Source organism: Dromaius novaehollandiae, chromosome 23 (assembly GCF_036370855.1).
Source record: "Dromaius novaehollandiae isolate bDroNov1 chromosome 23, bDroNov1.hap1, whole genome shotgun sequence".
NCBI classification, from domain to species: Eukaryota; Metazoa; Chordata; class Aves; order Casuariiformes; family Dromaiidae; genus Dromaius; species Dromaius novaehollandiae.
This window is the reverse complement of record NC_088120.1, coordinates 10701279-10716371: the sequence shown is the minus strand read 5'-3', so window position 1 is coordinate 10716371 and position 15093 is coordinate 10701279. Positions and strand designations below refer to the sequence as shown.

Genomic DNA, 15093 nt, shown 5'->3' with positions numbered 1-15093 from the left:
TAGTTAATTACTTCAGTCTGAATGTTTCCTGTAAATTGTGCACTGTACCCAAGGTCAGCAATAAAAGGAGAAGCTTTTTCTGCAAATGCTACAAAAAAATCCACTGATTTCCTTGCACACAAGATGTCTGGATAATTTGCCTCTAAAACAGTTGGCTTTAATTGCATCGCTGTTACAGTCTGAAAGTGAAACCTAGTCCTTGAAATATGTATAGATATATATATGCACACACATATATGTGTACATGTATATATATAACGTGTCTGCGTGTGTGTGTGTGTGTGTATGTAAAACAGGTCCTTTCTCTGTTTCCTTTTCATCCTTCTCCCACCCCAGGCTCCGAGCTGATGCCCAAAGCGCTGTCTACACGGATCATTGGTGGCATATGGTGGTTCTTCACCCTGATTATCATCTCGTCCTACACGGCCAACCTCGCCGCCTTCCTGACCGTGGAGAGGATGGAGTCCCCCATCGACTCCGCGGATGACTTGGCAAAGCAGACAAAAATAGAGTACGGAGCAGTGAAGGACGGCGCTACCATGACCTTCTTCAAGGTGAGCTCAAGCGCAGGCTTTCTGCCACCCAGGCAGAGACGCGGCGTTCCCAGACCAGCGCGAGCGAGAACAAAAACCACGACAAAAAGCCTATTAAGCCACCGCTGCTCCTCCTTACAAGAAGGAGGTGTCCGTCTTGCCTCTTTGTTTAGACTTTGTCCCCATCAGCGTAGCTTACCTAGATTCACATTGCGACTAAATCCCCTTTCCCAGTTGCTAACAGAAGTCACAATTATTAAATTATGTTGATTTTACAGCTTACTGTATCCAGTGTTGGATCAGGTACACTAAAACACAGCATGCACTAGGTGCAGCAGGACAGGTCTATCTCACATTAGAGCCCGACAGAAAAATCCTGCCTTCCCCAAGTATCTCGCGTCCTTCCACATCTCACCCACCGCAGCACCGACCCCCAGGAGCCCTCGGCTAGCTGATCACCTCGCAGGGACGTCGCGATCCAAACGGAGACGAGAACAAACAAAAACTACAACTAAAACCGTACCGATGCCGCAAAGCGCGCTCCCTGACCCGTGGTTTTTACAGCTGAAATACCTTTCTTCTCCTTCAAGTATTCGTGCTGATGTAATCAAGTTTTATTAACCAGTGCAATTCAAAGAGGATGAAACAAAAAGCCCCCAATGGATAACGCTGATTAAAAAAGCAAACAGCTCAAACTAGGTGTTGGGTTTGTTTTTTGTTCATGCTCATCTTCTCTCAGAGATGCTGAGAAAAGGCAAGGCCTATACACAGAGAAAGATTTTTTCTTTTTTCTTCATTGTTTTTATTCACTCTTTGGTCGTTATCTGTCTACTTTGATGTAGGGCTTGTCTAGCATTTGTCAGCATTGATAGTTAAAACGAACGATCTTGTACTGGTACCAGGATCACAGCAGGCGGATACACGTAAATGGAATTACATCCCTTATAAACCAGAGATTAATTAGCATAAATAATTTGAGGGAAATAGTTACTTACTTATGTTCAAACATAGTGGAGAAAAGGTCTATCAAAGTAACTTAGAGTCAAAGGAACACCAGAGAAACTTTAATTTGGAGTGGAAGAGCCCAGGAGTAAGCAATTTCCACTTTCACGTATGAAGCGCGTTAAAGAACGCACAGCTCCGGAGACACGTTCGTCGGGGAGAAACGCAGCAGCAGCAGCATCCTCCCCGCGAGCAAGCGGCCGTCGGGCACCGGCTGCCTCCCGGGCAGCCAAGGCGGGTGGCAGCCGGCACAGGAACCGGCCCCCGGCCCCCCCCGCCAGCTCCGCGTTCAAGTCGCTGGACCGCGCTCCAAAAGCCCGCGCGAGGTACCACCGCCGCGGCATCGGAACCAAAACACATCACCGGCGTCTGCCGAAAGCGTAGTGAATTCCAGAAGTTGACCAACAGCGCAGAGGAGGGTGCAAAGAGGATTCGCATTTCGCTGTTGCCTCAAAAATGAAAAGGAACCGAGAGACTTGAAAAGACCTTTGAAACCACAGCTGGGCTGTAAAAATACACGTTAAAAAAAAGAGCGAGAGAATGAAGGAATAGAAATGAGGGTGATTAATCTAAGGAACCATCATCTTGGCAAACACAAGGCTTGGAGGGGAATTTAAATTCAAAAATGAATTTTAAAAGGTTTCTTTCAAGAAAAGGCTTTGCAATAAGCCGGGCAGGGCGTGCAGGGCCCGACCCCCAGCGAAGGGCGAGCGAACGCTGGCCGGGGAGCGCGGAGCCCGACCGCGGCGCAGTCGAGGGACGGCTGCAGGCGTCTCCCGCTGCCGCGTCTCCCCGTGCCCGTCGCGCCGGCAGCAGGGACGCGAGACGTCCCCCCCGTCCCCAGCTCTTTGCCAGCAGAGCGGCAGGAGCACCGGCAGCACGGACCAGACAGTCGCACCCCAAAAAGCTGCTCCAATTTGCTCTTTCTTCCTAGCAGGAAGCGGCCCAAGCTGCTGCAGCCCTCCGGGTGAAGGAGCACGGTGCCTCCCCGCCGCCCCTCTACCGAGGCACGTTCCTGCCCTCCCGCCTCACCCCAATTCCAAAGGAAATATATGGGCCAACATGTGACATAGCTCACGCTTTAAAAAGCAGGTTGTATCTGGAATGCTGCAATAAGTTGAATAGTTGCAGTATAATGGCAGCTAGATTAGGCAGTCAGCAGTTTAATTGCCAAGACTCGTTAAAGGGAGCCAACGTGCTGAATTTTAATAACAAGAAAGAACACGGCATTTTTCCGCAGATCCATAACTTTCCCTGGCTATGACTTGGGTACGGAGCCATTACTCTTTCCAAATCCCCATGCTGATTTTGACAGGCAGTAACGCAGATTGGTAAGGAAACAGGGAAGATTGTTTGGTTTGGTCTTTAACTAATCCTGGGAAACGCAAATCCGGCATGGAGCAGCAGGCTGCCACTGATCAGTCCGCTTTTTGCAATGGAGCTGGTGCATGCAATTGTGTCTTTGGCATGGGCAGATGCATCGTATCACCTTTCAAAAGCAATATAAACCTAGAAAAGCTATTAGGAGAAGACTGACTTTTACTGTTGTGTTTTAACTACTCTTTCCAATAAGAGTTTTATATAGAAATAAAAGAAAACTGTCTTTTTTTTGAATCATCAAGGACACAGTATCTTTATTGCTTCATATCACTCTCCATCAGAGCCATTCTTCAGGCTCCTAACAGGCATTTGGCAGGGTTTATTTACGCAGTGTATTTTCCTTTTTCTTTTTTATTACTACTGTTGTTCGGAGATGAATTACCAGGGATGTCCCTTCTGACAAGCGTTTCAATTACCGGAGCAGCAAGAGTGCTCGCGTGGGACGCTATGTTCATTCGTCCTTCACGTAAAGGCAAGTACAGGAGCGTGTGTAACGAGCGGGAGACTCCCTCCATCCCTCCGCCAGATCTCCACCAAACTCCACCGAGCAGCAGGGCAAACGCTGCAGCGACCGCGGTGCAGCCGCTCTGCTCCGGCGGAAAGCACAGCCCGGGAGCTGCCGCGTCGGGAGCGGGGGAACGGGATGAAGAGGGAGGCAAACGCCTCCCAGATCGCTCTCCGAGAAGATGCCCCCAACGTTAACGACGCCGCTGCCTCTCGTCGGGGCTCTGGATGGTTGGGGCCTTAGACGGAGCCCACCGCGGTCCCGGCAGAAGCTACCACGGAATCGAGCCGGCGCGATCTCCTTCTCAGGGGCTTTTTGCCCGCTCTCCCCTAACCAGCTACAGCAAATGGAAACCAGAAGTGAGAGTTTCAGTAGCCGCACTGGCAGATTTTGACTGCCTGAAAAGAACATTTGAGAACCTATTTATTCCCCGGGAACGCAGAATGGGTTACAGAAATAAGCACAGATCAATTAATTTCAGAACCGCGTCTAGCTTCCACTATGGACCACGCCAAAAATCCTTCGCACCTCGCAAAGGAGGCTGCCCGTCTCTGCGCACACGCTGGGTTTAATGTGCAGTTTGGGCCCGGGCGCGTGTGTGTACATATATATTCACTTGTAGAGAAATGTTAAATCCTCAGGAGTATCTTCAGTGGGTGAAAATCAATTTATTTTTTCATACCGGCTGGAATTGAAAGTCGCAAGCTGCAAGTCGCTTTCTTGCCAATTCCACTGATAAAAACGCGTATGTGTCTGGGCGAGAGCCTTCTATCGGCTCCTCTAAACTATTCCATTAATTTATTTGGGCGACTGCTCTTGAAACACAGGTTATTAAAGGTAGCTGCCGAGCTCTGGCTCTGAAGGATGAATTCAGAGGTGCTCTCAGCGCTCGCTGCCTGGGCCGACGCTCACGCAGGCGTTTCCTCTCCCCGACAGCGGGATTGCGTTAGGACGCAGGAGCCGGCGGAGCAGGCGCTGACGTTATCTGCCCCGGCCGAAACGAGAGCAGCTCCACGGGCAGGAGGGGAGGCGCGAGCAGGAGACACGAGCCCCCGACGCGCACTGTGCCTGCATCAGCGGCACGGAGCTACTGCCTGCATTTGTTAGCAGCGATCTCCACCATCCCAAGGGCTCGGGAGCTGAACGCACCCCGGGATTTGTCGGGCAGGAGTCGGTGTCGGGTGATGGTCTCTGTCTCAGCGCTCCAGAGCTGCTGAGCAGCGTCTCCTCCTCTGCCTTCTGCAGCAGAGCCGAGGTCTCTGAGGGGACCCGGAGACGTGGACCTGGGGGAGGCTCTGCCTCGCCCCCCCCCCCCCCCCGGGGCACGCGGGGCCACAGGACGGCCTCTCCCGGCCACCGCTCCAGGGGGGTTTTATGCAGCCCCTATGTAAGGGTAAAATGGCAATTCCATACAAAAAAAATTGCACCCAGCCCCTGCACAGCAAACATCAGTTCAAACCAGTAATTAACCCCAGCAAAGATTTTTTTTAAGGTAAACTACTTTACATATAGAACCAGAGGGGATAAAGGTCCAGCAAAACAAACACAATCATGTGCATTCCTTACCGACTATTAATTTACTACCAACGAATTATTGTGCCTAAGGAGAAGTTTTTGCCCCTTTGAGTTGCACATTCCCAGGCGGCATCGTCCCGCTCCCCATAAACGACCGGCCTTGGGTGAAGCACAGCTGAGGCTCCCCGGAGAAGGGGAGGGAGGATCAGGTCCACGTGGCTGCAGCGCTGCCGCCTTGGTCCCTCCTGCCAGGGAGGGTGAGGAAGGTGCAGTTGCAGCAATGAGCTCCAGAAGTGAGCAACTTCTCCTCCTAACAAGGAAAAGGGGCCGCGGCCGAGGCTGTGGGGACTGGCGCGAGCCGGGTACCGCGCCGCCGTTGTGATGGATGAGTGCTCTCACGATGACTGACAGTCGCTTTTAAATTGGACTTTTAACAAATAACCAAATCTATCAAACCGCCAGCGCCGTGCCGAGGATTACAGCTGGCGCGTCTGCGCTGGGAGAGGGAGCGTTAGAGCAGCAACCCAAACCAACGCCCGGGAGCCGGCGGCGGGTCTTGGACCGCCGGGAGAGCCGGGCATCGCCCCGACGGGAGGACCGTGTCCAGCGGTGCAGGTGCAAGGACCGTGTCCAGCGGTGCAGGTCCAGGTGCGACCGCCCGCGACGGGTGGCTGAAGGGGCGCAGCAAGGCTGCAGAAAGCGGGGGTCGTCCCGGCACTTCTAACGCAATCGACCCCTTTGGGACGGTCCAAAGCAGTGACTCGAGAGGAGAAAAGTGGTTTTTTCTGTTCCAGGGAGCCCTGTCTCATGTAATTTAAGCTGCCTGAAGAGCTACCGTGCCTCATGCAAGTCCCATTAGCTTCACTAAATGCAGCCTATTGATTTTTTGCCAGTTTGTTTTGCTCCATGCTTTAAACCGGGGGAACGGCGATGCTGTCTAAGAGCTGTGTGTCATGTCAGCACCCGAGGAGCAGCAAGTGCAGCAAGAGGAGGAGCGACCGGCGAGCCAGCTCCCAGGCCTCTGATGTGAACTGTATAAATGTTAAACAAGTCGTTATCAGCAAGTCCAGTGCGTTAGTCATTTCAATTACCCATCGTAATGCGCGGATATTTAATAATCCTTTTGAAGGCTACATTTCTTGCTGCTCTTTGAGGTTTGACAGACGCCACAAATCCCCGTTGCGGGCACCGGACCAGGTTCCCGCGGGAGGGGATTATCCTGCCTCGCGGACGGAGTTTGCTCCGGAGCCTCCACCACAGAGAGCTCATCGAGTGGCTTATAGCAAGCGTGAATTTTAACTGCGAAGAAGTCAGTCCATGGATATCTGAGTCAGGAGAACGAGCCAACAGGGTTAAAGACAGAAATAGCCTTTTAACTGCACAATACGAACCAAATCTGGGACGTTAAGTTACATGACAACTGCCACAAAAACTGCTCAACTTTCACTGAACATATAGAAAAAGGAGGACAACAAAGGCAAAGCATCTGAAATATGAAATGTTATGAGGGATTTTTCATCTTAACTATATCTTAATTCATTCACCATGCATTATAGAGAGTTTTTAATCAGAAAACCTCTTCTGGCATCTTTGAGATGATACCAAAAAAAGGAGGGGGAGATGCGATAACAGCCGTTGAGAGTGGCTAGGGCTCCAGGGCCTCTGTGTTTGTTTTTTTCTTTTTTTAAATATGAGAGCACAAACATAAAAGGAAGATAAAAGACGGCTAAAACGGAGAGCGCAGCCCCTCCCGCAGCCGCAGGTGAGCCGCTGGCTTTACTCCAGGCAAAGCACAGACTTATCAGCCCCTCCGACTTATCAGCCCGCTTCAGGCTCGCGCAGAGCGGTGCTGCGGGGAGGATGCTTTGGCTGACTAAGCCGGCCTCTTCCTAAACCAGGAGGAAGAAGGAGATCCAGGAAAAACAAGAATTCAGGCAGAAAAGAAGACCGGCTCGTAAAGGCGCAGGCCGCAGCGTGAACACGAGCCTCGACGCCCGAGTGCCCCTCCAGCCGCGGCGGGGGCGGAGGGGACGACGCTCCGGTTCCCCTCCCGGGCCGCGTCCGCGCTGGGTACGGCCCGGGCGAGGCTGAATGCCGCAGGGCCCCGGGTGAGGACTGTGCCCCAGGCGAGCACCGTGCACCCGGCTCACACCCCCGCAGCCCAGAGCCGCCCGGGCTGCCCTCCCGGCCCAGCCGCGGGGAGTCCCGGCATCACCACCTTTGCTGGGGCTCCTTCTCCTTTGAAATTAAGGACAAACACAAACGACAGTAGCTCCTTCCTGCCTCCTCCTGTCTACTTTGAGCGGGGATTTGCTGGAGGAACCTCTGCAGCGGCAGCACAATGAGCTCCGAGGCGCAGGGCTGCCGGTTTCGGTGGCTTTGGGTGGCACGATGCACCGCCCGGCACCCGCTGCAGCCGCGGGCTCACGCGCCGACGGGGCTCCCCGGCCGGGCTGGACAGCCACGAGCAGCTTCCTACCACTCGGGAAGGAAACAGCCGCTTCACGGCAGCACGGCCATGGGGCTGAATCCCACAACAGGCGGCCAGTGGTGTACTGGAAGTGTTATGGAAAGATACAGAACAGCTGTATATCATCTCACCCAACATGTTTTCTAATGAAAAATGAAAAATGAAAAAGCATTCATATTAATAGTAACCTAGAAAACATGCTCCTCTTTTTTCAATAGACTGCTGATAGTGGAAGAATATCCACGTTTATTTTTAGCTGTAACAAAATCTTCTTGAATACTTCTACGCCTCTGTTTATGTGGATATGTTAAATTTGTTTGGCAGTTGCACGTATCTCAGAGGAGACACGTTTCCTTGTGACGCTTGGAGGATAGACAAAAATATAATAGAGAGTGTGAGAAGAGGAAAAACATGCCCTCTGCAATGTTCTCTGTCCTCTCTCATTGTGCAGAAACATTACAGGATAAACAAAATTCCAGTTAGGAAACTAATAAGTTTAAGCAGATACACTGATAGCCCGTCACTCAGCAAGTCCTGCAGGGCATCGAGGCAGGGTCTCGCTGCGCCTTATTGACGGGAACGAATATCTCCACTTAAAACATAAGGTCTCTGGAGCAGTGACTGCGTTTTTGTCCGGTGTTTGCACAACATGAACCACTATGGAATCTTCTCCTCTTCTTATGGCAATTTAGTGCCAAACAACGCTGGGCAGAAGTTGAGAGATGTTTGAGACATGGTCAAATTGATAATAGTTTTGTTGTACACGTGACCTGCTCTCAAACTGATGTTTTTCATTTACTAGCCATAAAGATGCTAGGTTTTGGGGGTGTTTCTGGCAGCAATGAGAAGATTAATTCTTATTTTGGGGGTGGGGATTATTGTTTTTCCAGAAATCCAAAATTTCCACCTTTGAAAAAATGTGGGCTTTCATGAGCAGCAAACCCACGGCGCTTGTCAAAAACAACGAGGAAGGGATCCAGCGAACGCTGACGGCCGACTACGCCCTGCTCATGGAGTCGACCACCATCGAGTACATCACGCAGAGGAACTGCAACCTCACCCAGATCGGGGGGCTGATCGACACCAAAGGCTACGGGATCGGCACTCCCATGGGTGAGTGACGCTGCTGGGGTGGCCCGGGAGGGGAGCTGGCTACCACAAACACCAGATGGGATCGAGATAACCCGCTCCCAGCGGCGTATTTCCGAGTAACACGGCTCACCTGCCAGCCTGCTGAGGAGAGGTCTGAGCAGCCCTGCTTAACACGGGCGCATTCCCTGCTTTGTGCGATTTCCGTCCCGCTTCCCCCTCCCTGTGCAATGGTTTCCCCTCCCCAGGGTCCCCGTACAGGGACAAGATCACCATCGCCATCCTCCAGCTCCAAGAGGAGGACAAGCTCCACGTGATGAAGGAGAAGTGGTGGCGGGGCAACGGCTGTCCCGAGGACGAGACCAAGGAGGCCAGCGCTCTCGGCATCCAAAACATCGGGGGCATTTTCATCGTTCTGGCCGCAGGCCTGGTGCTCTCGGTCTTCGTGGCCGTGGTGGAGTTCATCTACAAGCTGCGCAAAACGGCAGAGCGCGAGCAGGTACCGACCGTCTCGGCGTCCCCGCACCGCCGCCGGGCAGGGTCTCCCGGGCTCCCCCCGGCACGGGGTGCTTCGCGCCTTGGTGGAGGCAGGGAGCCACTCGGGGGGGGGGGGGGGGGGGAGGTCAGCACTGACCGTCCCGGCTGCACTCGGGCAGAGCCCCCGCAGCTCGGGTAGGGGCTGACACGCGGCACCACCAAAACGCCCCCCGCTACCAGCCTAATCCGGGGGGCCCGTTCCCGCAGCAGCTAGACCGAAAAAGGACAAGTAAACGCTAGCAGGGGCAGTTCTGAGCAACCTACGCGTAAAGTCAAGGAAACAGGGGAAAAAAGTGGCACTGGAAGTCAGGATTAGACAGGACCCAAGTTGGTACATCCTACTGTCGCAGGCAACCGTGCTGCATGTTCTATGCATAAGTGCATAAACAAACGTATAGAAGTATTAAGTCCTCATGTCCCCACTCCCGTTACGAGACTGTTGCAGAACAGCAAGGAACCGGCCAGGAAGCCTCATGCTCTTCTATCAACTTTTCAACACTTTTCACAGCACCGTTAGCAAATGGCCCATCCCACCTTCAGTGGCTGATGAGTGCCCACAAAATGAGGCTGCTTTTGCCGTTTTTCCCTCTTCCCTGTGTGTCACAGTACAACAACTGGACACTGCATTCACGTGCGTGACCAGAAAGCAAAGCTGTGTGATGGACTAGATAGATAAACCGCCCGCTAGCAACCCAACGGGATGCAATAGCCCCCTGACCCCAGCACGTAAATCTGCCAGCACCCTGCCCAAGCAGCCAGCAGGGAGCACAGAGCTCCGGCCCCCGGCAGTCACCCACGGCTCTTTTTGCAAGGTTTATTATGTCAAAGGTACAGTGCTTCCTAAGGGGGAGAGGCTCAGAGGCCTGGGCATCACTGAAGGCCAACCAAGCCCAGCTGGTGCCTCCAGCGCAGCCTGAGCCTTGTGCCCGCCCCTGCTCGAGGCCGGGTTGCTAAAGCTTTTGCCAGGGGTAACCGCTGTCCCCGCTTCCCCGCAGCGCTCCTTCTGCAGCGCCATGGCCGACGAGCTCCGGCTGTCGCTCACCTGCCAGCGGCGGGTCAAACACAAGCCGCAGCCCCCCGTCATGGTGAAGACGGATGCGGTGATCAACATGCACACGTTCAACGACCGCCGACTGCCCGGGAAGGACAACATGGCGTGCAACACCGGACTGACGCCCGTGTTCCCATAGGGAGTCGGACCTGGGGGTGGGTGGGAAGGAATCGCTGCAGACGAGGCTGGTTGCACTCTTAACTAGGGAAGAGAGGATTAAAAATAGAAAAAAAAGAAAAAAATAGAAAAAAGAAAAAAAAAGCCTGGTTTGGTTCATTTCAAGAACAAGGCCTTTAGAACACACCTGCATCGGTCACCGGCACAGAAGCAAGAACTTCAAAGCATGGACTGCACCGTGGGTCTTGGGGCTTTTGTTTTATTTTTGTTATTTTTCTTTTTTTTTTTTTTCTTTTAAAGCTTAGACCCTACAAGCCTCATGGGGTCCAAACACATCACTGTCCACGAGTCCAATGTTTACATACTGAAAACACATGGAGGCAGGACAGAACCGAGCCAAACCGCCCCTCGGCAGGGGAGCAGGAGCCCCAGAGCAAGGCTTCTTCAGCATGGCAATAAACAGGGACGCTGCGTCCGTGCAGGTGTGGCACGAGCAACGGTCCGAGCATCCGCTCCCAGCTGACACACGCGGCACGTGCAGCATACACGGTCCGGGAAGGGGAAGATATCTGTGAAATGCTGTCAGCAAAGCCGTGCCTTCTCTCGAGCAGCCCCCGGCCCCTCGCCTCGGGCTGTGCCGGCTTGCGGCCGCCCGCAGCAGGACGTCCGCGTGGGCGCGGGGCGGGAGGAGGCTCGCAGGTACCTCCAAGACAGCAACCGGAGCGGCAGGCGAGCCAGCTCGGACGCGGACCAACTCCCAGCCACGGGAACGGGACGGGGGCGCGTGGGAACTGCTGCCATCTCTGAGCAAAACCGCCCAAACGCCCTGCACCGAACGCCAGCCCCCGGTGACACCACGCTCTCCAGGTTTTCAGCTCCTTCACCGTCTCTGCAAAGGCCGCTCTCCTCTGCCCAGAGCTGCGTAAAGGAGCCACGTCCACAGGCTTCAGCAGCACCGAGCGAGCCATTTCCACCGCTACTGATTCCCATGAAATTCAGCAGCGCTGAACTGCGGCTCTGCTGCTTTCGCGCTCGATCAGGAGAGGACTGTGTTTGTGCAGGAATAAACGCTCCTCGCGGCACCGGAGGTTCGAGGGGGGAAGCCTCAGCCTGCCGGGCCAGGGCCGGCCCTGGGACAAGCAGCACTGTGGCAGCCAAACCCGACGCCCTGGCTGCTCTGCCCGGCGCATCGGCAGCCCTTCCAGCAGCCTCCCACGGGGATTCAGGCAAACGCACGCGAAAACGTTTCTAAGAAATCTTCCATGAACTGTTCTTATTTTCAGGTTGCTCAACCCAGAAGGCTGGTCCTGCAGATGGATTTAGTCAGAGCTACCAAAGACCCCTCTGCTGAGCTAGGCGCAGTCCCGGACTGCCGCCGCTCGCTCCCACCCCTCCGCAGCAAGGGCACCCGGGGCCGGCGGGACACCCCGCTGACAGCTTTCTTCCTGGACGTTTGCAAAATGAAACAAAGGGAAATAGTTCTGCGTATCGCAACCCGGAACAGCACGAGGACAGTATTGTAAAGGCACTTAAAAGTTCTGATTTAAACACTGGCGCTGAAGAAGACGGCACCCTCCTTCCTTTGCAAACACAGCGGCAACTGAGCCGCGCTGGGCTGCAGCACTGCCCGACAGCCGCACGCCTCGGCCGCCCGCTCCGGCGGCAGGACCAGCAGCCCCGGGCACCAGCCCCGCTCGGGCCGCGCAGCATCGCCCCGTCGGCCGGGTCCGCAGCAATCAGCAGCTCAACTGACCTAATTTGCCTTCCCCTAACTGCAAGGCCTTTCTGGAAAGTTTGCCTTTGCCCAAAGGGACAAACCTGTTCATAGCTGTTTAAGATTCTCTTTCCCCACCTGTTTCTTTCTCAGAAGTAGCAAATTAGCTCAAGGGGAGACAGCTTCCATCAGGGAACACAATTTGTCCTTGTTTTCTTTTTCCGTAATGACAACAAGCAACACAGTGATCTGAAACATAAGGGTGGATTTGTTGCATTTTAACTCCAGCAACGACATGCAGGGAATTGATGCTTATTTTCACCTTCTTTCATATAAACCATGAAAAATTAGAGGTGAAAGCTGCCACCAACGGGCATCATATTCCTAATAATTTGCTGACAAAAAAATAAAGCTCACTTATATCCTTCCAACTTTCAGACAGGTTTTCAGCAGGACAGGCACAGAGCACAGTCTTTTCACAGACTCCTGCAATGTAAAAAGAGAAGTTCAGCTCGAATTTTAAGCTCCCAATACTAACTGCTAGCTTGCCAAAATCAAAAGTTTAACTGCAACAAAGCAGGATTTTTTCCTTTGTCCTTCTCCCCGCTCCCCAGCAGCTCTCCCCCGCGCGCGTCCATTCCCACATCCCTGGGATTGAGTCCAGAGCCCTTTTGTCTGATGCCCAGAGAAACAGCTGAATTCAGACCTGGGCTTGCTGCAAAGACTGGAGTCCACCCGCACCCACGCCTGAAAGCCACTTCAGTGAAATACAATCCCAGAGTATGGATTGGAAAAAATGGGCCCGTTCCCCAAAACTAACAGCTTGCTTTCTGCACCTCTTTGCAGATCCTCAGGCTTGCCGGAGTAGCAGGCTTTGTTTTCTTTACAAATTTCTAAGCTCTTAAAAACAAATTTTTACAATCAAGGCAAACAAAAACAAAGCCTGTAACCGGCTTTAAATGTTCTGGGAGTAAAATACCATGGAGGATTGCATCCATTTTGCTTCTTAGTTGATTTTTTTTAAACACAAATATTATTAACAGCCTAAACACCATTTCTTCACTTTTGACGCCAGTTGCATTTGGTTTTACTCGTGTCCCCGATGGACAGGTGAGCATCTGGAATTGCCAGTGCTACCAGCCAGCAAGAGAAACCTCTGCAGATTGACCTTTTCCCTCCTCCCTCTCTGCACTGACAGCAAATCAGCCATGAAATACTAGACAGCTTCATACATCTATATTATGGTTTTATATTTAAGATCCTGATTATTAAACACTTAACACAGTTAACCACAACGTAACGTTCTGCACAGCCGAAAGCCGCGCGTCCGGGCGGGAGAGCTGCCGCGCGGGGAGCAGACGCGCTCGGAGGGCTGCTCGCGCCCCCCGCCAGCTGCTGCTCCGGGGGGGCCGGGACGGTCTGACCGCTGCCGTCCCGCTGCAGATCAGCGGCGGCTCCCCCAGAACGGGCTCCAGCTTCCTCCATTGCCGCGATGCCCTAAGGGACCGGAGTCTCTCCTGTCGCTCCCACCAGCCCGCGGGCTTCGCGCGGGAGCGAAGCAGCCAGGAGCGAGGGCCGGAGCCCAGCGGTGCTGCACGGGGAGCTGCCGGGAGGGGCAGGGGCCACGGCAAAGCCCCGAAGCCTTTTGCAAGCCGTTTGGTGAGCTGTCGGTGCCTCCTACCAACTCACACCTTAGAAACCACCCAACTTCCAACTTTGCCTAAATCACTTCGGTTCTTTGCATGGCAGGCGGAGGCAGTGAGGGGACAAAACCCAGGCAGCTTTTGGCTATCAAACTGCACCAAAGCTGCTGCCATTTCAGTTCAGGGTCCCCTTCTTTCACAGCGCTTGCCTTCTCCTTCCAGGTCTCCTGCGGGACAGGGCAGGGACGCGGCGGATAGGTTTGTCTGGGTTTGCTTTTCCTTCTAAAAGAGCCAGCAGCAAGCGCTGGGTGAGACGCCGAGACCAGGGACCCGCAGAGAAACGACGTGCAAAGGGGAGAGCTCCAGCTCGCGGCACTCGCTGCAGGCGGGGGCCGAGCCGCAGCCCCCGGGAGCACCCCGCGGAGCAGCACCCGCCGGGCGCAGGGCACCGGGCACCCGCCCGCACGAGACCAAGGTCAGGAGCGGCGCGGCGAGGCGAGGCGACGGCTCGGCCGGCCTGGGCACCAACGCTGGGAGCCCTTCGCTGTCTGTACCTTTCTTTGACATGTTTCTCAAAAAAAAGACAAAAAACAAAGAATGGGGAAAAAAGGAAAAAAAACTGGTCTCCGTGACATTCAGGGGATTTTCCTTTGTGGACATGCAGAATTTCTATGAATATAGTTTTTTGTAAACATTTTGTAACAATTTTGGTTTCATAGTAACTGTGTTACTTGCTGATCATTCTAGGCTGATGTAAATAAAATTTCCAAAAAAACAGAAAAAATTCTGATTATTTTCCTTTTTAAGACACTGTGATATATCAAAGTGCACAGTTTGCTGTATGAAGTAATATGGTTTTAAATTTTAAATAAAATAATTTCTAGAAAAAAAAGAGTTTGTGCCTGTTTATACTCAGTGACTCCCTTTTCCCATATTGCGATGTAATTCTCGAAAGCTGTTTAGTGACACCCCCACCTCTCCTGATAATCAGCCACAAAAATCCAGGGACAAAACAAGTCACAATTAACCCCAAACCTCGAGTCCTTCGTCCTGCTCACGGGAAGGAGCAGAGGGACCTGGGGACGATGATGGACTCGAGCAGCATCGGGGAGAGGAGCACGAACGTCCCCGCTCGCTTCACCCCAGCGAGGGCAGGAGCGGAGGACGCGGCGCAGAGCAGCTCTCCCCGTCCTCCCGCACCCCGGGCAGCGATGCGCCCAGCGAACAGCTGAGGCAGCTCTCCCACGAAGAGCCATCCGCAGAAGCGCTCTCCCAGCACCACCGAGCCGCGGCTGCGCACGTCCTTCCACCGCGGAAAGGTGCCCGCGACAGAGACCCTCCGACGAGGCGGCAGGTCCCCCCGGGCTCCCAGGCTCAGAAAAGCTCCGTTTACCTCTTCTCCTCTTTGATGCAGGTCAGAAATCTTATTAGCTTGATAAAAGCTGAGAGGACTCTAGACGCCAATGTTTATTAGCCTGAAATCTTTATGATTCTACTTTATTATTTTGAGGCCGGGAGAAAATTCCTGCGGTTTCCA

General features: G+C 53.4%; 1 protein-coding gene across 1 annotated transcript in view; it reads left to right on the top strand.

Annotated features, from left to right (window-relative positions):
* GRIK3 (glutamate ionotropic receptor kainate type subunit 3) overlaps window positions 1-13902 on the top strand; it is a 117499-nt gene extending 103597 nt beyond the window's left edge. The window contains exons 13-16 of the mRNA XM_064525249.1: window positions 337-554; window positions 8296-8518; window positions 8743-8993; window positions 10027-13902. Coding sequence (XP_064381319.1) covers window positions 337-554; window positions 8296-8518; window positions 8743-8993; window positions 10027-10221 — 887 coding nt within the window. The 3' untranslated portion in view covers window positions 10222-13902. The remainder of the gene's footprint in view (window positions 1-336; window positions 555-8295; window positions 8519-8742; window positions 8994-10026) is intronic.
* Window positions 13903-15093: the final 1191 nt, after the last annotated feature.